This window comes from Bubalus bubalis, chromosome 13 (genome assembly GCF_019923935.1).
Source record: "Bubalus bubalis isolate 160015118507 breed Murrah chromosome 13, NDDB_SH_1, whole genome shotgun sequence".
In the NCBI taxonomy this organism is placed as follows: domain Eukaryota; kingdom Metazoa; phylum Chordata; class Mammalia; order Artiodactyla; family Bovidae; genus Bubalus; species Bubalus bubalis.
The window spans coordinates 45764439-45788407 of NC_059169.1; the positions used below are offsets into that span (position 1 = coordinate 45764439).

Here is a 23969-nt window from a genome sequence, read left to right on the forward strand (position 1 = left end):
AGGAAACATGTTGATATATGAAGAAGTGAGATTAGAGAATACTGAAATTATTTTTTTAATCAGCTGGAATAGGATAAGTAATTCCACTGTAGTGAATAACTTCAAAATGCTCAGTGACTTCACACTGTAAGCTCTTTTTCTTTTTAATGCCACATATCTATGAAAGCCATGATTTTATTACTCTGGTACTCAGAATGAGATATAAGATAAAATACGAGCACCTATTGGTTTCAGTGTCAGAAGGGAAAAGCCAGAGAGTAGTACTACATTGTTCATCCATTCATAAAGATTCAATCTTCAAATATTAAAAATACAGTTTTCCTTTATTTATGCTTTGTTGACAACTCAATCTCATGGCCACCGAAATTTTCAGAGTGTGGGAAGACATTAACTGACGTTGTACCTGGGAGAAGAACAAGAGATGTCTGGCATATCATACTGATGAACATAGCAATTTTCCTCTTAATATTAGGAGACCACATCCTTTATATTTATGTCTGTTAGTAGAATAGACAGTGGGAGAAGGGGGCTATCTCTCATTTATGATTTTTTTTCTAAAAATGCATGAGCATTTTTACTGAGAATAAAGTCATTGAAAGAGATAGTTTCTAGCAAACAGGCTCTGTTCAAACTTGAGGTCCTTCTTGGATAAAATACAGAAACATGCCTGACAATATTGTTACTCTATGAAATGGACTGTAGATTTATATATATATATATATATATATATATATATAAAGAATGGCATTAAGCTCACCATAGTTTCATTCCACCATTATCTTATCCAGTGAAATTAGGAACTAGAGGTACTACAGTGAGGATGGTGGCCAGAATACAAATTAATAGATGTATACTTTTATACACACAAACATATAATCATTTATTTTAAAATACTGCCAACAGAATGGCAGGTTATTCACATTGTCCTCTGTAAAATTCTTGGGAAAAAATGACAAAGAAGAGGAATATGACAAGCCTCTGAATTTCACAGCAAATATCTTATATATAAATGTCACTAATTAAATGATATATTATACACATATTCTTTCCTAAGTTTACTCTCTAATGTATTAAAATGATGTTTGTGAACAGAGGCATAAATAATACAGTCTAGGAATACATTTATAAAGCAAAATTATATTTAAATAAGTGTGGTTATTTTAAGTTATAGGAGTACAGTAAGAATGAATAGCTTAAGTAATGCAGAAGCACACAGCACCATTATTATTCTTATCCAAGCTCATACCATGTGTCAGGTTGATAACATTTTTGCACTTTTTATTGAATATATTCTATATTGATGATTTCACATGTAAATCATCAATAAATCAGGATACATAATGTTGCCCTTGTAGAATTACTTTGCACATATAATGTAAGGAATGTTTCTTAGTGTATAACCATAGGCAAACAAATCATTAGGAATAGCAGATAGTGTAAATGCTGTTTTATAGATAAATAAATAGGTACAAAGACCAAAATTCTTTTACAATGATTTCTTATAGAAGTGTGTATGTGTGCATACTCACTTGTATCCAATTCTTCGTGACCCCATGGACTTTAGCCCACCGGGTTTCTCTGTCCATTGGATTTTCCAGGAAAAAATACCGGCGTGAGTTGCCATTTCCTTCCCTACTTATAAAAATGTAAATACATTATAAACTAGTAAAGTACAGTTATATAACATCTATCAAAAATTGTAGAATTGGGCTTCCTTAAATGCAAGGAACCTTGGTATCTCAAAGCAGAACAGAAAAGACAGCAGGGACTGAGTAAGAACAGGGAATCTAGAATAGCTAATGGAAGAGTAAAATCTAATGTTGCAGACAAGCCTCACTCTAGTGAGAATGTCTTAGTGAACAAAATCAGTGTCGAAAAATGCAGGAAGTTCTAGAAGAATTTAGATTCAGAAAGTAAAATTCATTAGAAAGAGCACATTCATCAATCTATTTACTTATTCAATAACTATTGCTTTGGGTGTACTTTTCACTGTACTATATCTTAAAATGTTTTAGAATAAAGAGATAAGGAAATGAATAATTAGCATTTTAAGATCACAAACAAATTGGGAAATTAGGCAAAGGACTGGAAAATATGCTCAAAGATGATTCTAATAAGAGACCAGGACCATCTTTGTCCTTTAATCTGCATATCAGTAATGAAATGTAATAGGAAAGAGATGCCAAGATCAAAGGAACTTCCTAAACTTGCCTTTGTAGTATCCACTTTGTTTCCTCCAATCTTTTCCCCTTAGAGTAGCCAGAGGAATATTTTAATGATGCAGAATTGGCCTGGAAGTGCAATGGAGTTTTCCTTTGTTTCAATTGTATCAACATAATAAAAAATTATTTGTTTTGCAACAATTTTCCCACTAAAACAGATTCTATGTGCTGGTCAAGATCATCTTGTCTATTCCTATATTCTTCCACTTGGCTCAATTCCTGGCACTGATTAAGCAATCAACAAACATTTATTGAGTCATTAGACAATAAGTAAAAAAAAAAAAAAAAGAAAAAAACCCTTAAATTTATCCAAGGAAAAATCTCATGAGATATACTGTAAATAGGTAGTCAGGAAGATAGATAGATAGATAGATAGATAGATTTTAAAAGAAATGGATGGATGGCCATTTGGATGGACTGATGGAAAGATATGTAGATAAATTTTGACTTTTTATTTCTCTATTTGCATGTGAATAGCCATTTCCATCATCATAAGCTGAGGATTCTTGATTTATATATATTTTAGACATACTTTTAATAGAAAATTTTTGATGGGACAAAAATATTAAGTAAGCATTATTCAGGTATTAGTTGAAAATTATATCGTACTGATAAACACTATTAACAATGCTCACAATTTTTTATATATTGCTTATAATAAGTATAAACTTTTGTTCAAAATCTACCAAACTCCTAAGTCATAACTGAAAAAGTCATATAAAATAACAGTGTGCTATGTGCTTAGTCATGCCTGACTCTTTGTGACCCATGGACTGTAGCCCGCCTGGTTCTTCTGTCCATGGGAATTCATTACTGTCATCATGCATATGTGCATGCTAAGTCACTTCAGTTGTGTCCAACTCTGTGTGACCCCATGGACTGTAGCCCACCCAGTTCTTCTGTCCATGGGATTCTCCAGGCAAGAATACTGAAGTGGGTTGCCGTGCCCTCTTCCAGGGTACCTTCCTGACCCAGCCCTCATCTCTTATATCTAACCTGCACTGACAGGTGGGTTCTTTACCACTTGCATGACCTGGGAAGCTGATCTTTGTTAAAAAATAAAATAACAAGATTTACTGTCTTTACATGTAGTATAAACACATTACCCACTTAATTAAATAATTCTTTTAAAAGTACCATAAATATTAACATATAAAGCAAGAATCGGATTTTGAAGTTTTCATTTCTCCTGATTTCTCATTGCAAACTTTTGGTTTCGATATGATCCAAGAATTTCTGAGCACCATAGACAGATGATAAAGGAGAGACTTATTTTAATTTTAATTATGGATGCTTAGTTATACAAGGCTTATACGGTGTATTCATATATTAATTCATATTTGTATTTTTATATGAGGTCCTAATTTTTTACAAAAATGTAATTACTTGAATTGTTTAAGGTTAAAATGTTAGGTAGACACTTTTGCACTTTTTAATAAGTATCAATTTTTATTCTTCTTAAGATATTATTGTTGGAGCCAGTCAAATGAGTATAGCATGAAAAGACTAACTGGGTTTTTTGCCATTACTTTTCTATTATTGTGCATGTATAATCTTTGCTATTTCTTTGATAGCTAATTATGTTCAAATTTTTATAGAAATATATACAATAGATGGAGATCCTCCTACATAAAAACAGGGGCCCTACTTTATATGTAAATGCAATAATTATTAACCTAGGCCATAACTATACTACTTTATGTTTGTGATTAGATATTTGCCTCAATGGTTTGTGAGGCCAGTGTTATCTTTGGAGTGAAAATTTGGACACAGGGAGTGGCAGATTAATCTGCTGTCCTAGGATATTGGGCCTGGAATTCTGGCTTTGAAGGAAGACATGAAAATACAAAATGTGATGTCTTATACAGATGGAAGGATATCAACCTTGGTATCAAACTGTAAATTTTATTTACATGTTGAGACAACTATTTCAGTTCAGTTCAGTTCAGTCGCTCAGTCGTGTCCGACTCTTTGTGACTCCATGAATTGCAGCACGCCAGGCCTCCCTGTCCATCACCAACTCCCAGAGTTCAGTCAAGCTCACGTCCATCGAGTCGGTGATGACATCCAGCCATCTCATCCTCTGTTGTCCCCTTTTCTTCCTGCCCCCAATACCTCCCAGCATCAGATTCTTTTCCAGTGAGTCAACTCTCCTACCTTACACAGTTAAATTTTCACTCCCATGTCTAAAAGTGAAAACTCCAAACTGCTTAGGATACAGAGAAAACAAGCTCCCCCAAATCAAATGCCTAATAAGAAAGCTTGGATAGCATTATCTATTTTCTGAAGTCTAGAAAAGAAAAGCTAGACAGTGATCAACAGTATAGTATGTTAATTTAGTAGGAGAAGGTTTTAAGTTCATATATGTCTTGTTATATTTCTCTAAAATTCTCCTTATTCACCTCTTATATTATATAAATCTTATACTATCAAAACTTATTTTGATAATGGGTTTGAAATGTAGAAGTGAGAATAAAATACTTGCAGTTCCTTTCTTATAACTTTCCATGTCCTAGTAGAGATGACTTTTTGCCTATATATCAGTTAAAAGGCACTACTCTATCCAGCAGCAACTAACAGAGAGTCATTCAAATTCTCCTCCTGTTTTGAGTGGCTTACATCAACATGACTGGTAGCAGTGTTTTAATATTTTGCTTTAAAATTATGCCCCAAATCATGATACCACCACTACCATCATTCAATTCAGTTCAGTCTCTCAGTCCTGTCCGAATTTTTGCGACCCCATGAATCAAAGTACACCAGGCCTCCCTGTCCATCACCAACAACCAGAGTTCACTCAGACTCACGTCCATCGAGTCAGTGATGCCATCCAGCCATCTCATCCTCTGTCGTCCCCTTCTCCTCCTGCCCCCAATCCCTCCCAGCATCAGAGTCTTTTCCAATGAGTCAACTCTTCCCATGAGGTGGCTGAAGTACTGGAGTTTCAGCTTTAGCATCATTCTTTCCAAAGAAATCCCAGGGCTGATCTCCTTCAGAATGGACTGATTGGATCTCTTTGTAGTCCAAGGCACTCTCAAGAGTCTTCTCCAACACCACAGTTCAAAAGCATCAATTCTTGGGCGCTCAGCCTTCTTCACAGTCCAACTCTGACATCCATACATGACCACTGGAAAAACCATAGCCTTGACTAGATGGACCTTTGTTGGCAAAGTAATGTCTCTGCTTTTGAATATGATACCTAGGTTGGTCATAACTTTTCTTCCAAGGAGTAAGTGTTTTTTAATTTCATGGCTGCAATCACCATCTGCAGTGATTTTGGAGCCCAGAAAAATAAAGTCTGACACTGTTTCCACTGTTTCCCCATCTATTTCCCATGAAGTGATGGGGCCAGATGCCATGATCTTCATTTTCTGAATGTTGAGCTTTAAGCCAACTTTTGCACTCTCCACTTTCACTTTCATCAAGAGGCTTTTTAGTTCCTCTTCAATTTCTGCCATAAGGGTGGTGTCATCTGCATATCTGAGGTTATTGATATTTCTCCCAGCAATCTTAATTCCAGCTTGTGCTTCTTCAAGCCAAGAATTTCTCATGATGTACTCTGCATATAAATTAATTAAGCAGGGTGACATTATACAGCCTTGACATACTTTTTTTCCTATTTGGAACCAGTCTGTTGTTCCATGTGCAGTTCTAACTGTTGCTTCCTGACCTGCATACAAATTTCTCAAGAGGCAGGTCAGGTGGTCTGGTATTCCCATCTCTGTCAGAATTTTCCACAGTTTATTGTGATCCACACACTCAAAGGCTTTGGCGTAGTCAATAAAGCAGAAATAGATGTTTTTCTGGAACTCTCTTGCTTTTTTGATAATCCAGCAGATGTTGGCAATTTGATATCTGTTTCCTCTGCCTTTTCTAAAACCAGCTTGAACATCTAGAAATATTTAAAAATACATAATGTGTGCTCACAACACTAGTAATAATTTTCTGTTATATGAGCAGATAAAATAATTATCAATACATAAAATAATCTATTTCTCCTTAGTTTTGAACTGTTTAAGGTATTTGTTTTAAAAGTTATATTTTACTAGCATTCAGAATGCCTAGGAATACTATATGTTCTGTTTATTGACACTAGCTTAAATAATTTTTAAAACTCTAATAATAAAACTGCACCAAAGAGGAGTCAAAGAGTTACTTATCAGATCCTTACTTTCTCTGGTACAGTTAACCTCCCCTCAACTTTAAGGGAATTGATTTACTTCATACCTGAATGGGCTAGTGGTTTTCCCTACTTTCTTAAATTTAAGTATGAAATATGCAATAAAAAGTTCATGATTTGAGCCACAGTTAGCTCCTGATCTTCTTTTTTTACTGACTGTATAAAGCTCCTCCTTCTTCAACTGCAAAGAATAAAAACAATCTGACTTCAGTATTGACCATCTGGTGATGTCAATGCACAGTCATCTTTTGTGTTGTTGAAAGTGGATGCTGGTTATGACCAGTGTATTCTCTTGGCAATACTCTGTTAGTCTTTGGCCTGCTTCATTTAGTACCCCAAGGTCAAATGTGCCTGTTACTCCAGGTATCTCTTGACTTTCTACTTTTGCATTACAGTCCCCTATGATGAAAAGGTCATATTTGTGTGTGTGTGTGTGTGTGTGTGTTAATTCTACAAGATCTTATAGGTCTTCCATAGATCATTCAATCAAATCCCTTATGATTATGTAGTGAAAGTGACAAATAGATTCAAGGGATTAGATCTGATAGAGTGTGTGAAGAACTATGGACAGAGGTTCATAACACTGTACAGGAGGCAGCAATCAAAACCATCCTCAAGAAAAAGAAATGGAAAAAAGCAAAATGGTTGTCTGAGGAGGTCTTACAAAAAGCTGAGAAATGAAAAGAAGCAAAAGGCAAGGAGAAAAGAAAGATATACCCATCTGAATGCAGAGTTCCAAAAACAGCAAGGAGAGATAAGAAAGCTTTCTTAAGTAAACAATACTAAAAAAAGGAGGAAAGCAGTAGAATGGGAAAAACTAGATATCTCTTTAAGAAATAAGAGATTCTTTATTTCCCTATTAAGAAAATTAGAGATACCATAGGACAATTTCACGCAAATGTGAGCAGAATAAAGGACAAAAAAGGTATGGAGCTAACATAAGCTGAAAATATTAAGAAGAGGTGACAAGAATACACAGAAGAACTATAGAAGGAAAGGTCTTATGAACAACCATGATGGTGTGGTCACTCACCTAGAGCCAGACATCTTGGATCATGGAGTCAAGTGGGCCTTAGGAAGCATTATTACAAACAAAAGTAGTGGAGGTGATAGAATTCCAGTTGAGCAATTTCAAATCCTAAAATATGATGCTGTGAAAGTGCTTCACTCACTATGCCAACAAATTTGGAAAACTCAGCAGGGGCCACATGATTGGGAAAAGTCAGGTTTCATTCCAATCCCAAAGAAGGGCAATGTCAAACAATGCTGAAACTACTGCACAATTGCACTGATTTCACCTGCTCTCAAGGTAATGCTCAAAATCCTTCAAGCAAAATTTCAACAGTATGGGAATCGAGAACTTCCAGACATGTCAGTTCAGTTCAGTTAATTTCAGTCCCTCAGTCATGTCCAACTCTTTGCAACCCCATGGACTGCAGCACACTAGACCTCCCTGTCCATCACCAACTACTGGAGCTTATTCAAACTCATGTCCATTGAGTTGGTGATGCCATCCAACCACCTCATCCTCTGTCATCCTCTTCTCCTTCCACCTTCAATCTTTCCCAGCATCAGGATCTTTTCAAATGAGTCAGTTCTTTGCATCAGGTGGCCATAAATTAGGCTGAGCACAAGGGAACCCTCTTACACGGTTGGTGGGAATGCAAACTAGTGCAGCCACTATGGGGAACAGTGTGGAGATTCTTTTAAAAACTGTAAGTAGAACTGCCATACGACCCAGAAATCCCACTGTTGGGCGTATACACTGAGGAAACCAGAATTGAAATAGACACGTGTACCCAAATGTTCATCGCAGCACTGTTTACAATAGCCAGGACATGGAAGCAACCTAGATGTCCATCAGCAGACGAATGTATAGAAAGCTGTAGTACATATACACAATGGGATATCACTCAGCTATTAAAAAGAATGCATCTGAATCAGTTCTAATGAGGTAGATGAAACTGAAGCCTATTATACAGAGTGAAGTCAGAAAGAAAAACACCAATACAGCATATTAACGCATATATATGCAATTTAGAAAGATGGTAACAATAGCCCTATAAGTGAGACAGCAAAAGAGACATAGATGTAAAGAAAAGAATTTTGGACTCTGTGGGAGAAGGCAAGGGTGGGATGATTTGAGACAATAGCATTGAAACATGTATATTATCTTATGAGACATAGATCACCAATCCAGGTTTGTTGTATGAGACAGGGTGCTCAGGGCTGGTGCATTGAGAGGACCCTGAGGGGTGGGTTGGGAGGTGGGATGGGGGTTCAGGATGGGTAACACATGTACACCCATGGCTGATTCATGTCAATGTATGGCAAAAAAACAAAAATAAAAACAAAAAACACTACAATATTTTAAAGTAATTCACTTCCAATTAAAATAAATAAGTTAATTTAAAAAAAAAAAAAAGGTTGAGCACAGAAGAATTGATTGGACAGCAAGTAGATCAAATCAGTCAACCTTAAGGAAATCAACCATGAATACTTATTGGAAGGACTGATGCTGAAGTTGAAGCTGCAATACTTTGGCTACCTGATAGGAAGAGCTGATTCACTGAAAAAGACCCTGATGGTGAGAAAGATTGAGGGCAGAAGGTGAACTGGGCAGCAGAAGATGAAATGTTTTGATGGCAACATCGACTCATTAGATGTGAGTTTGAGCAAATTCCAGGAGATAGTAAAGGACAAGGAAGCCTGCCGTGCCACCATCCATGGGGTGGCAAAGAGTCAGACAGGACTGAGTGACTGAATCACAACAACCTTGAAGAGTAGATGTAGTGGAATATGAAGGTGAAAGTTAAAATGTTAGTCACTTGGTCTTGTCTGACTCTTTGCAACCCTATAGACTATAGTTCACCAGGCTACTCTGTCCATGGAAATCTCCAAGCAAGAATACTGGAATAGGTAGCCAGTTCCTTTTACAGGGGATCTTCCCTACCCATGGATCAAGCCTATCTCTCCTGCACTGCAGGCAGATTCTTTTCTATTTGACAATATGGCCTAAATCAAAATAGATTTTTTCTTACACCTTCATTTAAAAGTTGAAATTAATTTAAATTAAAAAAATATTTTTTGTATAAAAATAAGCAAAAAATGTTGACATAAGGAGCAGACATCTAATTGTATTGCCCATGAAGCATATGATATATTTTTATCTTCAAATTATGTAGTAACAATGCTTGAAAAAGTAATGATATCTCAAATTTTTCAATAGGGCTTTTCAGTGAGAAATTAACTTTTGTTCTGTGGCTATCATATGCCTTCAGCAAGTTTTCATTTTACAGCCAATTTTAGCCACTATATACTGATGCATCTCTTGCTGTAGGCTATAAACTTTAATAGAGTCCCTGATACAAACCTCACATTCTGACCATGAAGGCCAAGATGAGATGTAGGAAAGGCAGACAGCTAAACACATAAAGACAGTTCCCCTGCTTGATTTTTCTTTTCTTTCTATAAACAGGCAACCTGAGGCAAAAAAAAAAAAAAAAAGTGCTTAGAAGAAGATTTTGTCAAAAACATGAACTGATAAAAATAGAGTTCACTGTTCATAATAGTCAGAAAGTGCTTATACATCTGTGGTCTTCTCCTAAGCTAACAAAAGCTGGTTTTTTGTTGTTGTTGTTGTTGTTTTCCTTTTTCTTTTGAAGGGTAACAATTATGTGTATCACTAGGCTGAGAGGTGGATCCATGAACTTCTATAAACATAAAAATCAATTTTGATTCATTAATGTGAAAACAATGATGAACATATTGGCTAATTTTAAATTTGTGTGATTACTTCAAAAATATCTAGTGGAAAGAAAAAGTGTGTCAGAGGGATTAGGGTTAAGATTCATTTTCTGTCTTGGCTTGGTTTGATTTTCCAACTCTATATATTTAAATACCATCACAATTCCTGATGCAAATGAAAAGATTGCTATTAAACACTTACCAATTCCTGAAAACAGATATACCTAATTCAAAGATCTGAATCTTCCAGGAGAAAACATTAATATTTAAAATTTTCCTTAGAAATTTTATAAAATAAGAAAAGAATGATGTCTGTTTTCTAAGCATAGGACATTATTTCTAAACTTCACCTAAATACAAGATGTACTCAGTTAAGTTCACTTGAGTTCAGTTCAGTTCAGTCACTCAGTCATGTCCGACTCCTTGCAACCCCATGGACTGTGGCACTGTGGACTTGCAGCCCCTGACTGTGGCCAGGGCTCACTGTCCATCACCAACTTCTGGAGCATATTCAAACTCATGCCCATTGAGTCGGTGATGCCATCAAACCACCTCATCCTCTGTCATCCCCTTCTCCTCCCACCTTCAGGATTTCCCAGCATCAGGATATTTTCAAATGAGTCAGTTCTTTACATCTGATGGCTAAAGTATTACAGTTTCAGCTTCAACATTAGGCTTTCCAGTGAATACTCAGGAATGATTTATTTAGGATGGACTGGTTGGATATCCATGCAGTCCAAGGGACTTGCAAGAGTCTTCTCCAACACCACAGTTCAAAAACATCAGTTCTTCAGCCCTCAGTTTTCTTTATAGTCCAACTCTCACAGCCATACATGATTACTGGAAAAACAATATCTTTGACTAGATAGAGCTTTGTTGGCAAAATAATGTCTCTGCTTATTAATATGCTATCTAGGTTGGTCATAACTTTTCTTCCCAGGAGCAAGTATCCTTTAATTTCATGGCTTCAGTCACTATCTGCAGTGATTTTGGATTTCCAAAAAATAATGTCTGTCACTGTTTCCATTATTTCCCCATCTATTTGTCATGAAGTGATGGGACCAGATTCCATGATCTTAGTTTTCTGAATGTTGAGTTTTAAGCCAAATTTTCCACTCTCCTCTTTAACTTTCCTCAAAATTCTCATTAGTTCTTCTTTGCTTTCTGTAATAAGTGTTGTGTCATCTGCATATCTGAGGTTATTGATATTTCTCCTGGCAATCTTGATTCCAGCTTGTGCTTCATGCAGCCAAGCATTTCTCATGATGTACTCTGCATAGAAGTTAACAAACATGGTGACAATATACAGCCTTGATGTACTCCTTTCCCTATTTGGAACCAGTCTGAAATTCCATGTCCAGTTCTAATTGTTGCTTCTTGATCTGCAGTCAGTTTCTCAGGAGGCAGGTCAGGTGGTCTGGTATTCCCATCTCATGAAGAATTTTCTACAGTTTGTCATGATCCACCCAGTCAAAGTCTTTGGTATAGTCAATAAAGCAGAAGTAGATGTTTCTCTGGACCTCTCTCACTTTTTTGATGATCCAATGGATGTTGGCAATTTGTTCTCTGGTTCCTCTGCCTTTTCTAAAACCAGCTGGAACATTCAGAAGTTCATGATTTACATACTGTTGAAGCCTGGCTTGGAGAATTTTAAGCATTACTTTGCTAGCGGGTGAGATGAGTGAAATTGTGTGGTAGTTTGAGCATTCTTTGGCATTGCCTTTCTTTGGGATTGAAATGAAAACTGACCTTTTCCAGTCCTGTGGCCACTGCTGTGTTTTCCAAATTTGCTGGCATTTGAGTGCAACACTTTCACAGCATCACCTTTTAGGATTTGTCATTCCACTCTATAATCATAAGGGGTTTGATTTAGGTCATACCTGAATGGTCTAGTGGTTTTCCCTACTTTCTTCAATTTAAATTTGAATTTGGCAATAAGGAGTTCATGGTCTGAGCTACAATCAGCTCCTGGTCCTGCTTTTGCTGGCTCTATAGAGCTTCTCCATCTTTGGCTGCAAAGAATATAATCAATCTGTTGTCAGTATTGACCATCTGGTGATGTCCATGTGTAGAGTCTTCTCTTGTTGATGGAAAATGGTGTTTGCAATGACCAGTGTGTTTTCTTGAAAAAAATCTGTTAGCCTTTGTCCTGCTTCATTCTGTATTCTAAGTCCAAATTTGCCTGTTACTCCAGGTATTTCTTGACTTCCCACTTTTGCATTCCAGCCCCCTACAACGAAAATGACATCTTTTTTGTGTGTTAATTCTAGAAGGTCTTGTAGGTCTTCATAGAACCATTCAACTTCAGCTTCTTCAGCATTACTGTTCAGGCATAGACTTGGATTACTGTGATATTGAATAGTTTGCCTTGGAAACAAATCGAGATCAATCTTTTGTTTTTGACATTGCATCCAAGTACTGCATTTCAGGCTCTTTTGTTGAATATAAGGGCTACTGCATTTCTTCTAAGGAATTTTTGTCCAGAGTAGTAGATTTAATGGTCATATGAGTTAAAATCATCCATTCTCCTCCATTTTAGTTCACTGATTCCTAAAATGTCAGTGTTCACTCTTCCTATATCCAATTTGCCTTGATTCATGGACCTAACATTCAAGGTTCCTATGCAATACTGTTCTTTATAGCATTGGACTTTACTTCCATCACCAGGCAGTGGGTATTGTCTCTGCCTTGGCTCTGTCTCTCCATTCTTTCTCGGGTCATTTTTCCACTGATCTCCAGTAGCATACTGGGCACCTACTGACCTGGGAAGTTCATCTTTTAGTGTCCTATCTTTTTGCCTTTTCATACCGTTCATGGGGTTCTCAAGGCAAGAATACTGAAGTGGTTTGCCATTCCCTTCTCCAGTCAACTAAGTCCTGTCAGAACTCTCCACCATGACCCATCCACCCTGGGTGGCCCTATATGGCTTGGCTCACAGCCTCATTGAGCTAGATAAGGCCATGGCCCATGTGATTGGTTAGTTTCCTTTGATTGTGGTTTTCATTCTCTCTGCTCTCTGATGGAGAAGGATAAGAGGCAATGGAAGCTTCCTGAAGGGAGAGACTGACTGAGAGGGAAACTGGGTCCTGAGCATGGACAGGAGTATGCTCAGCAAGTCTTTAATCCAGTTTTCTGTTGATGGGTTGTGCTGTGTTCCCTCCCTGTTATTTGACCTCAGGCCAAACTATGGTGGAGGTAATGAAGATAATGGCGACCTCCTTCAAAAAGTCCCATGCATGCACTGCTGCACTCAGTGCCCCCAACCTTGCAGCAGGACACCTCCGATCCATGCCTCCATTGTATACTCCTGGACACTCAAGGGCATGTCTGGATCAGTCTCTTATGGGGTCCTTTCTGGGTCCTGGTGCACTCACGGTTTTGTGTGTGCCCTCCAAGAGTCTGTTTCCCCAGTCCTGTGTAAGTTTTGATGGCTCTGTGGTGGGGTTAATGTTGACCTCCTCCATGAGGGCTTATGCCATATCCAGGTCTACTGCATCTAGAGCCCCTACCTCTGCAGCAGTCCAATGCTGACCCGTACCTCTGCAGGAGACACTCAAACACAGTTCTGTCTCAGTCTCTGTGGGGTCTCTGGGTCCTGGCACACACAAAGTATGTCTGAGCCCTCTGTATAGGCCATGGAAATCTCTAGGCCAGAATACTGGAGTTGGTAGCCTTTCCCTTCTCTTCCAGATCCCTGAATCTTCCCAACACAGGGACTGAATCCAAGTCTCCCGCATTGCAGGTGAATTCTTTACCAGCTGAGCCACAAGGGAAGGCTTGTAAGATGTACTTGTGTTTTCTTAATTTTCCTGTGGTATTCGTGTATGAGAATGTCTTCATTATTTGAGCTTTACTTAAAATTTCAGAAGCCTTCAGAAATGCATTTATTATTCTTTACTGCAATTAGCATTAGATTTTGTCTGTTTTTCTCTCTTTCTGCAAAGTGAGCAACAAAGTCTGTTGGTAGATAGTAGTTGAAAAAAAAAATCCTATAGAGCTGAATAAGAATCATATGGGGACCGAAATAGGACTTCAGAGAAGCTATTTAAGTGAAACATTTGAAACAAATTTAATATTTGGTTAAAATTTAAAAAATAATAATAACTTGGACCCTCTGCTTCAATCTCTTGATTTACCAATTTCTCTACTCAAGTGAATCCCAAGTAACTGTCACTGAAACATAGTTCTGTTCATGTTGTGTTTCCTCAAATGTCAAGTTTTCTTATTTTTCTATTGAATAAACATGAAATACTTTCATACTCTGGGAATCAAGTAATCTATTCAATTCAGTTCAGTTCAGTTCAGTCGCTCAGTCATATCGGACTACTTGAGACTCCATGAATCGCAGCACACTAGGCCTCCCTGTCCATCACCAACTCCTGGAGTTCACTCAGACTCACGTCCATGGAGTCAGTGATACCATCCAGCCATCTCATCCTCTGTCGTCCCCTTCTCCTCCTGCCACCAATCCCTCCCAGCATCAGAGTCTTTTCCAATGAGTCAACTCTTCCCGTGAGGTGACTGAAGTACTGGAGTTTCAGCTTTAGCATCATTCCTTCCAAAGGAATCCCAGGGCTGATCTCCTTCAGAATGGACTGGTTGGATCTCCTTGTAGTCCAAGGCACTCTCAAGAGTCTTCTCCAACACCACAGTTCAAAAGCATCACTTCTTCAGCGCTCAGCCTTCTTCACAGTCCAACTCTCACATCCATACATGACCACTGGAAAATCCATAGCCTTAACTAGACGGACCTTTGTTGGCAAAGTAATGTCTCTGCTTTTCAATATACTATCTAGGTTGGTCATAACTTTTCTTCTAAGGAGTAAGCGTCTTTTAATTTCATGGCTGCAGTCACTATCTGCAGTGATTTTGGAGCCCCCCCCCTCCAAAAAAATAAAGTCTGGCACTGTTTCCCCATCTATTTCCCATGAAGTGATGGGACCGGATGCCATGATCTTCGTTTTCTGAATGTTGAGCTTTAAGCCAACTTTTGCACTCTCCACCTTCATTTTCATCAAGAGGCTTTTTAGTTGCTCTTCACTTTCTGCCATAAGGGTGGTGTCATCTGCATACCTGAGGTTATTGATATTTCTCCCGGCAATCTTGATTCCAGCTTGTGCTTCTTCCAGCCCAGCGTTTCTCATGATGTACTCTGCATATAAGTTAAATAAGCAGGGAGACAGTATACAGCCTTAACGTACTGCTTTTCCTATTGGAACCAGTCTGTTGTTCCATGTCCAGTTCTAACTGTTGCTTCCTGACCTGCATACAGATTTCTCAAGAGGCAGGTCAGGTGGTCTGGTATTCCCATCTCTTTCAGAATTTTCCAGTTTATTGTGATCCACACACTCAAAGGCTTTGGCATAGTCAATAAAGCAGAAATAGATGTTTTTCTGGAACTCTCTTGCTTTTTCGATGATCCAGCGGATGTTGGCAATTTGACCTCTGGTTCCTCTGCCTTTTCTAAAACCAGCTTGAACATCAGGAAGTTCATGGTTCACATATTGCTGAAGCCTGGCTTGGAGAATTTTGAGCATTAGTTTACTAGCATGTGAGATGAGTGGGATTGTGTGGTAGTTTGAGCACTCTTTGGCATTGCCTTTCTTAAGTAATCTATTAGCTGATCAAATATCACCTTTTAAGCAATGGTTCTTCTTATACCTTTGATCCTAAACACACTGCACACCTATTTTTCTCAAAGCTGCCCATGCACTTTTTTTTTTTTTTTAGCACTTTTGTTCTTTTGTGGAAATATCCTCTTTTTTTTTCTAGCAAATTTAGGATAGACTTTCAGACCTTGTTTAAAGAAGATTTCAAAAGTGAATTATTTTATAATTCCCCCAGATTTTTAACCATTACTTCTGTTTCATGATCATAGCACTTTATTTGTACTCTCTTGAAAGAACCTCATTCCACTGTAGAAAATATTTATTTTCATATCTGTATTTCTTAGGAAAAATTATGATATTCACTTTTGTGAAATGACTCTGCATCCATCTAGTTAAGAGTCTAGCCATATTTTTAAAATACTTTAAACAATAGAAAGCCCGACTTTGTTAATATTGGCTCTTGAACATGTATTCAAATAATTGAGCTTTTAGGAAAAATGCCAAGTTTTCTTTTCCATGGCTTGTTTTGAAACAGCATCATTAATATCTAATAGTAAAGTTGAATGTGATTAAATTATGTTATATTCTATCATCCTTTTATTTTAGATATGATCCCAAAACAGACACATGGACTATGGTGGCTCCTTTGAGTATGCCCAGAGATGCTGTTGGAGTCTGTCTCCTTGGTGACAGATTATACGCTGTTGGTGGCTATGATGGCCAGACATACCTCAACACTATGGAATCCTACGATCCACAAACTAATGAATGGACCCAGGTAAAACTGTTGCCAGCATAAGTTGCTTCACATATAAGAATTTTTTTCATTTACTTCCTGTGGAGAAGACGTGTACATACAACAGTGTACTTAGTTGAATTACTCTGAACTCAAAGTGACTGATTTTTGTTCATGTTCATTTTATTAAAAGTTTATTAAATCATATACTTTTGTGTACTTTTCTATTGTGTATTCTATACTTTAATAAAATTTATATTACAAAGTGGAATTTATGCTTCAGTGGGACTTCCATTTTAAGTCATACCAAGGGACGGGGACTGAATTTTAATCAACTGAAACAAAAAATAAAAGTGAAATATATTTGTTCACAAAAATTTAACTTTGCTTGGTTTTAGAGATAACAAAATCAAGTGGATAGAAGCTTATAGAAATTAGCTTTCTGCTTCCCATTTTTTGCTGGGCTATCTTTGTTATGTTCCTTGCTACCTATGGCAGAAAGAATATTCCATGGGATATTGCTGCTGGAAACTCCAAATGAAAAACTCTTCACAGCCATAATCATAAAACAAAAGAACTTTTTTCAAAAAGGCCCCCAGAAAAATAGCAAAGAGGCCTGAATAGTCTGTTGCATAATGCATTCATTCCTGGCTGAACACTTTGTTCAACAAGATGGAGAAAAATAATTGGCTTATCTTAGATTAACCTTCAACTATACACAGCAATTAGAGATTCAGGATCATGTTCAGAGAAACTTCAAAACCAGTCAAATATCTGGAGAATGTGTGTTGGGGTGGGGAAACATAAGGGTAGGACACCTTAATTAAGGTGGAAAATACCTTATGCTTACAGTTACTATAGACTTGCTTGTAATGAAGGGAATGGGTATATTCTCAGACTTTTTCTTTAATACTCAATTTCTCTCAACTTTTTTTTCTTTCCAAATCTCTCAATGCTTATTATTTCTCTGCTTTATCAGAAACTTAAAATCAAGAAATATTTCAAACAAACAAACCATTTTTCCACCAGTGGGTACATTTAAATTCCAAAGTCTTACTTAGTTGAAGCAGAATAATAATCTGTCTCCTTGTATTCCTTAATGTATAGAGGGCTTTATTTTTGATCACAGAGATGGACTAAAATTTATATGAAGAACTTGAACACTGATTGAAGTAAATTTTTAAAAGAAATGCTTACTTTTAAAGATACATAACTTCCTTTGATGATATGTGTTCAACTACAATATTAAATAGACTGAGTTGGAAGTACAAAATCAAACTCATCATGGTCAAGCTAAAGTATCTGCCTTATGACTATTACTCTTCCTTAAGGGGAAATTCTTTTATTTCAATGAAGATAGATGCATTTGACAAAGGAGGATGAAAACAGGTAGAATGGAGGAAAGATCAGTGTAAATTTGGAGAACTAGGTTCTGTGATTTTCTGTGTTTAACTTTAATTGTGAAAAAGTAGTGTTCCTTATCCAAGGAGAAGAAAACATATAATAAGGTATAATTTTTGCACTGAGAGTTTAGAAGATATATTTTAACTCCTTACATTCCCAAGTTCCTAGTTTTACAAAGGGAGCAATGCATGAATTATTTTTGATTTGCTAAGGAAGTACAAATTCAATGTTACAGATCTTAAATGAACCACTTTTACAAATGAATATTAAATAAAGAGGCCTATGGGAATATAAATGATTTAATATAATATTTTCATTATATATATATATATATATTTATAGTAATGAGCCATTATGCTTATCATTGCTCTAAAATTGAAGTCAGAATAATGCATATAGTACTAATGGGTAGAAACTTCCAACAGCCATTTTCCCTCATCTATGTTTTATTATACTCTTTTGGATATATAGTATTTTACAAATAGCAAGGTGGTATTTAAAATATTTTAGAACAAATTTATTTTAATATAATAGACATTAATTTTAAAATTTCTAAATTAAGATTTTACATCCATATCTTTTCATTCTTTATATTTTTAAGACTTTCAAGGGGTCATCAGGAAACCTACACAAAATCACTTTGGAAAATTTTCAGGATTCCAGAATACTAGAGAAAGCTCTCATATTTGCTGTATATTGCCTGTCACTTTCCCTTCACTTACTCCACAGATGGACAAAATCAATTGGTGCAAGCATTAGAATAAATAAGAAAATTATATTGAAATATATAATAATGTATATTTGAAAAACTTCCCAAGCTAGCTAGAATTGGAAATAATGAAAATAGATGAGGGGACATTTGCAGATACATGTCTTGCATGGGTACATACAGAACACACACATACATGCTTGCATGAGTGTGTGTATTTGTGTTTTAAATAAACTTGATTTTTCCACTTAATTTTTTTTTTTTTGCATATGATCTGGAACAAAATATGTGTGCTTTAAAGCATAGAAAGAAATTTTTAATTTTGTTTCCTCTAGCTTGAGTAAAATCATCCTTTCATGTGTTTCTTTGGTACATGGTCATAGTGCTGTCATGCTGCATCTATCTGCAGCTATAAAAACCAAATACAATATGTCATTTACAGTCATATATCGAAAGACTGGCATAGTTGCTAGCATGGGTAAGAGATGTGTGAGACTTTCTTAAGTGAATAAATTGTGAATTATTTTTGCAGCTCAGTTTACTCTATTGTACATGGGTTTAGTTCATTTGCATACAATCAATCTATAAGATATTCAGAATTAGTTTCAGGGAAGGCTGGTAAGATATTTGCATCTTGAATTGCTGTTTAATAACTGGTATCATGCCAACCATTTTAGATTAAAAATCCCATGGACGGAGGAGCCTGGTAGGCTGCAGTCCATGGGGTCGTGAAGAGTCGGACAGGACTGAGCGACTTCACTTTCACTTTTTACTTTCATGCATTGGAGAAGGAAATGGCAACCCACTCCAGTGTTCTTGCCTGGAGAACCCTAGGTACGGCGGAGCCTGGTGGTCTTCCGTCTATGGGGTCGCACCGAGTCGGACACGACTGAAGTGACTTAGCAGCAGCAGCGGCAGCAGTTTACTGAAAGGTATAATGCTGGAAAGAGAAAAGGGCAGATTGTCGAATATGTATTAAGATAAAACTGAACCAAGGGGAAGAAAGGGAAAACTCTCAAATATTTAAAAAGTACTTAAATACAATACAATATATCAAATGCTTAAAATAGAATGATAAATGCTGAGGTAAGAGAAATACTTTACACTATGCTAGAACTTAAGTGTATTAGGTAGAGAAATCTTTCGGGAAATTATATAAATAGACTGTGGCATGGCAAATAAATAATAGTTAAACAGATAAAAATATGGGGAATGGTTTGGTTTAAAAAACAGAATTTTTAAAGAGTCATGGGAAGGAGAACACATGGCATGTTTCATTGAGCAAGAAATAAAGTGGTGAGGAATAAGTTTGGAGAGATAAAATGGGTCTTTAAGATATAAGGCAAGAAACCATGTTATAGAATCTTGAATTTACCATGAACCGAAAGGATAGTTAATGAAGGATTTTAGGCAGGGAAAGTAAATAATCAGAATTGTGTTTTAAAATGACTGCACTTGATAGGATGGGAAATATGATTAGGGAAAGATCAGAAATTTATTAGGATATACTTCACTAATTCACTGTATGGGTGGGAATTTTTTCCTTCTTTCCTTCTAGTTTTTTTTTTTTGTTTGTTTGTTTTTGGCTAATCTAACAAATTGACATAAGACAAATTAACAGAAAAAAAACAAATTTAATTTTGTGCATATGGAAACCCCGTATGGACTCAAAGAAGTGGCCAAAAGCAAGAAGCTCTTATACTATTTTAGACAGAATTTAGAAGACAAAGTTGTTTGGGATTAGGTAGTAAATTAGTGAAGAAGTTACAAGGTTTTCTGACATGGCCTTCTTGGCCCTAAACTCCTTATATCTGGTGATAAGGATGCTTTTTACACTCCTAGTAGAGAGAGGGTACCATGTCACATGAAACATTTATCTCCTGCTTTAAGGGGTCAAAGGAGGGTCACAGTGCCCCTTCTGCATGAAGTATCACTCAAGTGTCTTTAATTCAAAATAATCAACGTGCCACAGTGGTATATCCTGCAGTGGGTTATTCTATTCTCCTTTCACACTCAAGGTGAAATTGTAACCTGAACTAGTTGAAGATAGTAGGAATGGTGTAATTCAGTTGGTAGGAGAGATAATTATAAGACTTGATGTTATTCAGCCGTAAGGTTGAGGGAAATGAAACTAAGGGCTGTAGATATGTTCTAGGTTCCTGTCTTGAGCAACTGAGTAAAAGGATAAAAGAAATAACAGAAAGAAGAGTAAACTTGGGGCAGTGGGGGAGGGGAGGGAGCAGTGATTCATTTTTACATGCAAATATAATCATGTATAGAGACATAGATGCAAATGTAGATAGAGGTATACTTCATCTGGAACTATGCATAGTACTTTTCAGTGCTGAATGCACATAGAGAGCATCTGGGGAACTCTTCAAAAATACTACTCAGAACTCATATCATTCCTATTGAATGGTGGGCCTTGAGTAGTTATATTTTGTAAAAGCTCCTTAGATGGCTGTGACATGAAACAACACTTGAAAATCATTGGAAACTAAAAGAGAGACAATGGAAACTGTGTGCAATTTGGAGTCAGAAATATTGCAAATTGTAGACCTAAATGTTACCAGATTTATATCTCTTCATACTCCATTCACTGTAATATAGAGATGACAACATATGTTGGGATTATAAAACTGACTATGGTGATCAACAAAAATTATTCTTAATACACAATATGCTATCAATATATCACATGCTCCTTTTTGCCTTTCACTTTGAGCAAATATCTGTGAAAAAGGAGACATAACATTGACCTTTTTAAAAAAGATACTGTATTAAATGAAAGGTATAAAAAGTGATATGAGAAGATTTTCTATTTGTTTTAACCTATAGAAAGATAGCAGGTGACAATAAGCACAATTAAAAGAACTAATGTATAATTAGATAATGGTGGTAATTTTCATATGTAGAGGGTGGGATAGTGTCCTTTCTCAATCAATAAGATAGTGTATATGATCTGAAGTTATTTTGCTCTCAGCTACTTCATTTGCTACACTTGATTAATTTTATCTTCGGTTTGAAATAATATCCTGTAATTTCTAATCTACCTGATATTTTTATGTAAATGAATTATTCTTAGAAAACTGTATCTAAAAATCATTGATCTCAAAAGTTCAAATTATTAAATTCTTAGCTTACCTCCATGGAATGAATTTTTATTACAAATTCTTTAAAATTGTTGCTTTCAATATATTTCTAGCCAATTTCATATTCAGGATTATTTTTTAAAAATCTCAGTTCTCATCAATAACACTCATAATATGGATTTTAAAATAGGCCCTGTAGCAATTGTAATTATGTTCTATTGATGACAGCATATTGAAATGACATCATTAAATGTCTCTGTTTAGAATGAATTAATAACACATTTTATTCAGTATAATATCTTTGGAAATGACTTTCCAGTGACTTCAATAGTGAAGCAACTATTTCATCTAAAATATACTCCAAGCTATCAATTTGAAATTTCATCAAAAATGTGTCCAGGCAAGCTTCAGAAAAAATCTTTGCTGAAAACTTTCCTATAGAAGCTTCATTTCATTAAATATCATTAAAGAATTTATTACTTTTATCAAAAATTCCACAAATAATTGTAGGTTTTAAATACTTCAATATTCATATTATTTTATATAAATGCCATTTTTATTGTTTCCATGTTTATTGTATTACTTGCAGATATATTGGGAAATGATAATCATATTTATTAATGATTTTCATGGATATGAATGGATGATTTAAATATGTTATAATCTGTATAGTTTTCCATAACAATAAAATGTGTCTTAAATCATATTTCTCTTTTTCCAACAGATGGCTTCCTTGAATATTGGGAGAGCTGGTGCCTGTGTAGTAGTCATCAAGCAACCTTGACTTATATTTTTGGAGAGGTTTTATTTGCTGGAGTGGTTATTTTTATATCAGAGGGCAGGAATGAGAACTTCTGGAGATGAAAATTCTTCAAGAAAAAGGATTTTGGTAGATTTACCTACTGAGATCAAAAAAGGTAGAAGATGAAACAGAGTTATGGGAAACAAGAGAACATCAAACTGCTGTGGGAACACGATCTGGTCATATGTTAGTTCAGGAATGGTTATTGGTAATTTGTTTTGTATTGTAGCATACAATAACTAGAGTTACCAAGGCTCGTATTTCTTGGGCAGTTAAAAGGAGAGATAAAGATTTGTGACATGGATAATTTCATGACTAAACATTATAATGTTTTATAATCTGTGATGATATTCCAGAGGTTGCCAAGAGTAGAAGACGTGATATTTCATCTGACAGAATCTGATTGATTCTGCCTTAATTTCCTAATCAGATGTGGTCATACTAGGAGGTGGAATGATGCTTTATTAAACAAACATGCTTTTTCCTGATTTTCCTAAACTATGAGGACAATTTGAGAAACAGATTCATGCTTGCCTCTTGCACTCAGAAAACAAATCAAAGCTGCATATGTCATCCATGAGGATGGTTGAATTTTACTGAAACTGTATTAGCAATTTGAAGTTGGCAAACACAAAGGATTGTTTTCATTAAGCTTACCATATTGCTTTGCTTTTTGATCACACTGAGAATCAGTACAATTAAAGGCTTTTGCCTTATGATGAGTTGAGTGTAAGCATGGAAACTAGTTATTCTGAATGTTTAATATATATATATATATGTATATGTGTGTGTGTATATATATATATATATATATCCATTGCATGCTGAAATCCTTTAGAATTTTGTTCATAAAACATCTTAGAATTTTGAGGGAGAAATCTATGATACATTCATTTGCAGTGTTAATGGCCATTGTCAGAAGGAGGGCAGACTTCAGACCCTCATTCCCTACTTTTCAAACTGGCTACATTGATAAGCACATTATTTTATGCCAAATGTTTGTAATTGTTTAAAGCATATAGTGGAAATGTTATACAATGTCTTCAATAGATCCAGGTAAATGTTAAATATAATTAATAAATAATAGAAAATTTGCTTTTATCAGTGTACCTTTTTTCAATAAATTTTAATTCAGAACAGAGTAAAAAATTCACAAGTTATTCTGCAAAAATAGGCACGTTTTGTTGCTTAAACTTTCATAAATCAAGGAGCATATATTTTCATCAAAATAAGCTTATTTCTTGCTAAATACTATGCTGTCACAAAGTGCAATCTCTACTGATTTTTTTTATGATCACTCACTTGAGACAGCAATTATGCTTAGAAAATTAATATCCCATAATGAGAGTGCTGATAATCATGCTGCTGCTGCTGCTGCTGCTAAGTCACTTCATTCGTGTCCGACTCTGTGCGACCCCGTAGACAGCAGCCCACCAGGCTCCCCCGTCCCTGGGATTCTCCAGGTAAG

The 23969-nt window shown here is 36.0% G+C and overlaps 1 protein-coding gene across 1 annotated transcript in view; it reads left to right on the forward strand.

The window, feature by feature from the left end:
• The window catches only part of KLHL1 (kelch like family member 1), a 273341-nt gene extending 249598 nt beyond the window's left edge, over nt 1–23743 (forward strand). Inside the window, exons 8-9 of the mRNA XM_044926884.2 lie at nt 16365–16536; nt 22424–23743. Of these exons, the coding sequence (XP_044782819.1) occupies nt 16365–16536; nt 22424–22483 (232 nt within the window). The 3' untranslated portion in view covers nt 22484–23743. The remainder of the gene's footprint in view (nt 1–16364; nt 16537–22423) is intronic.
• Nucleotides 23744–23969: the final 226 nt, after the last annotated feature.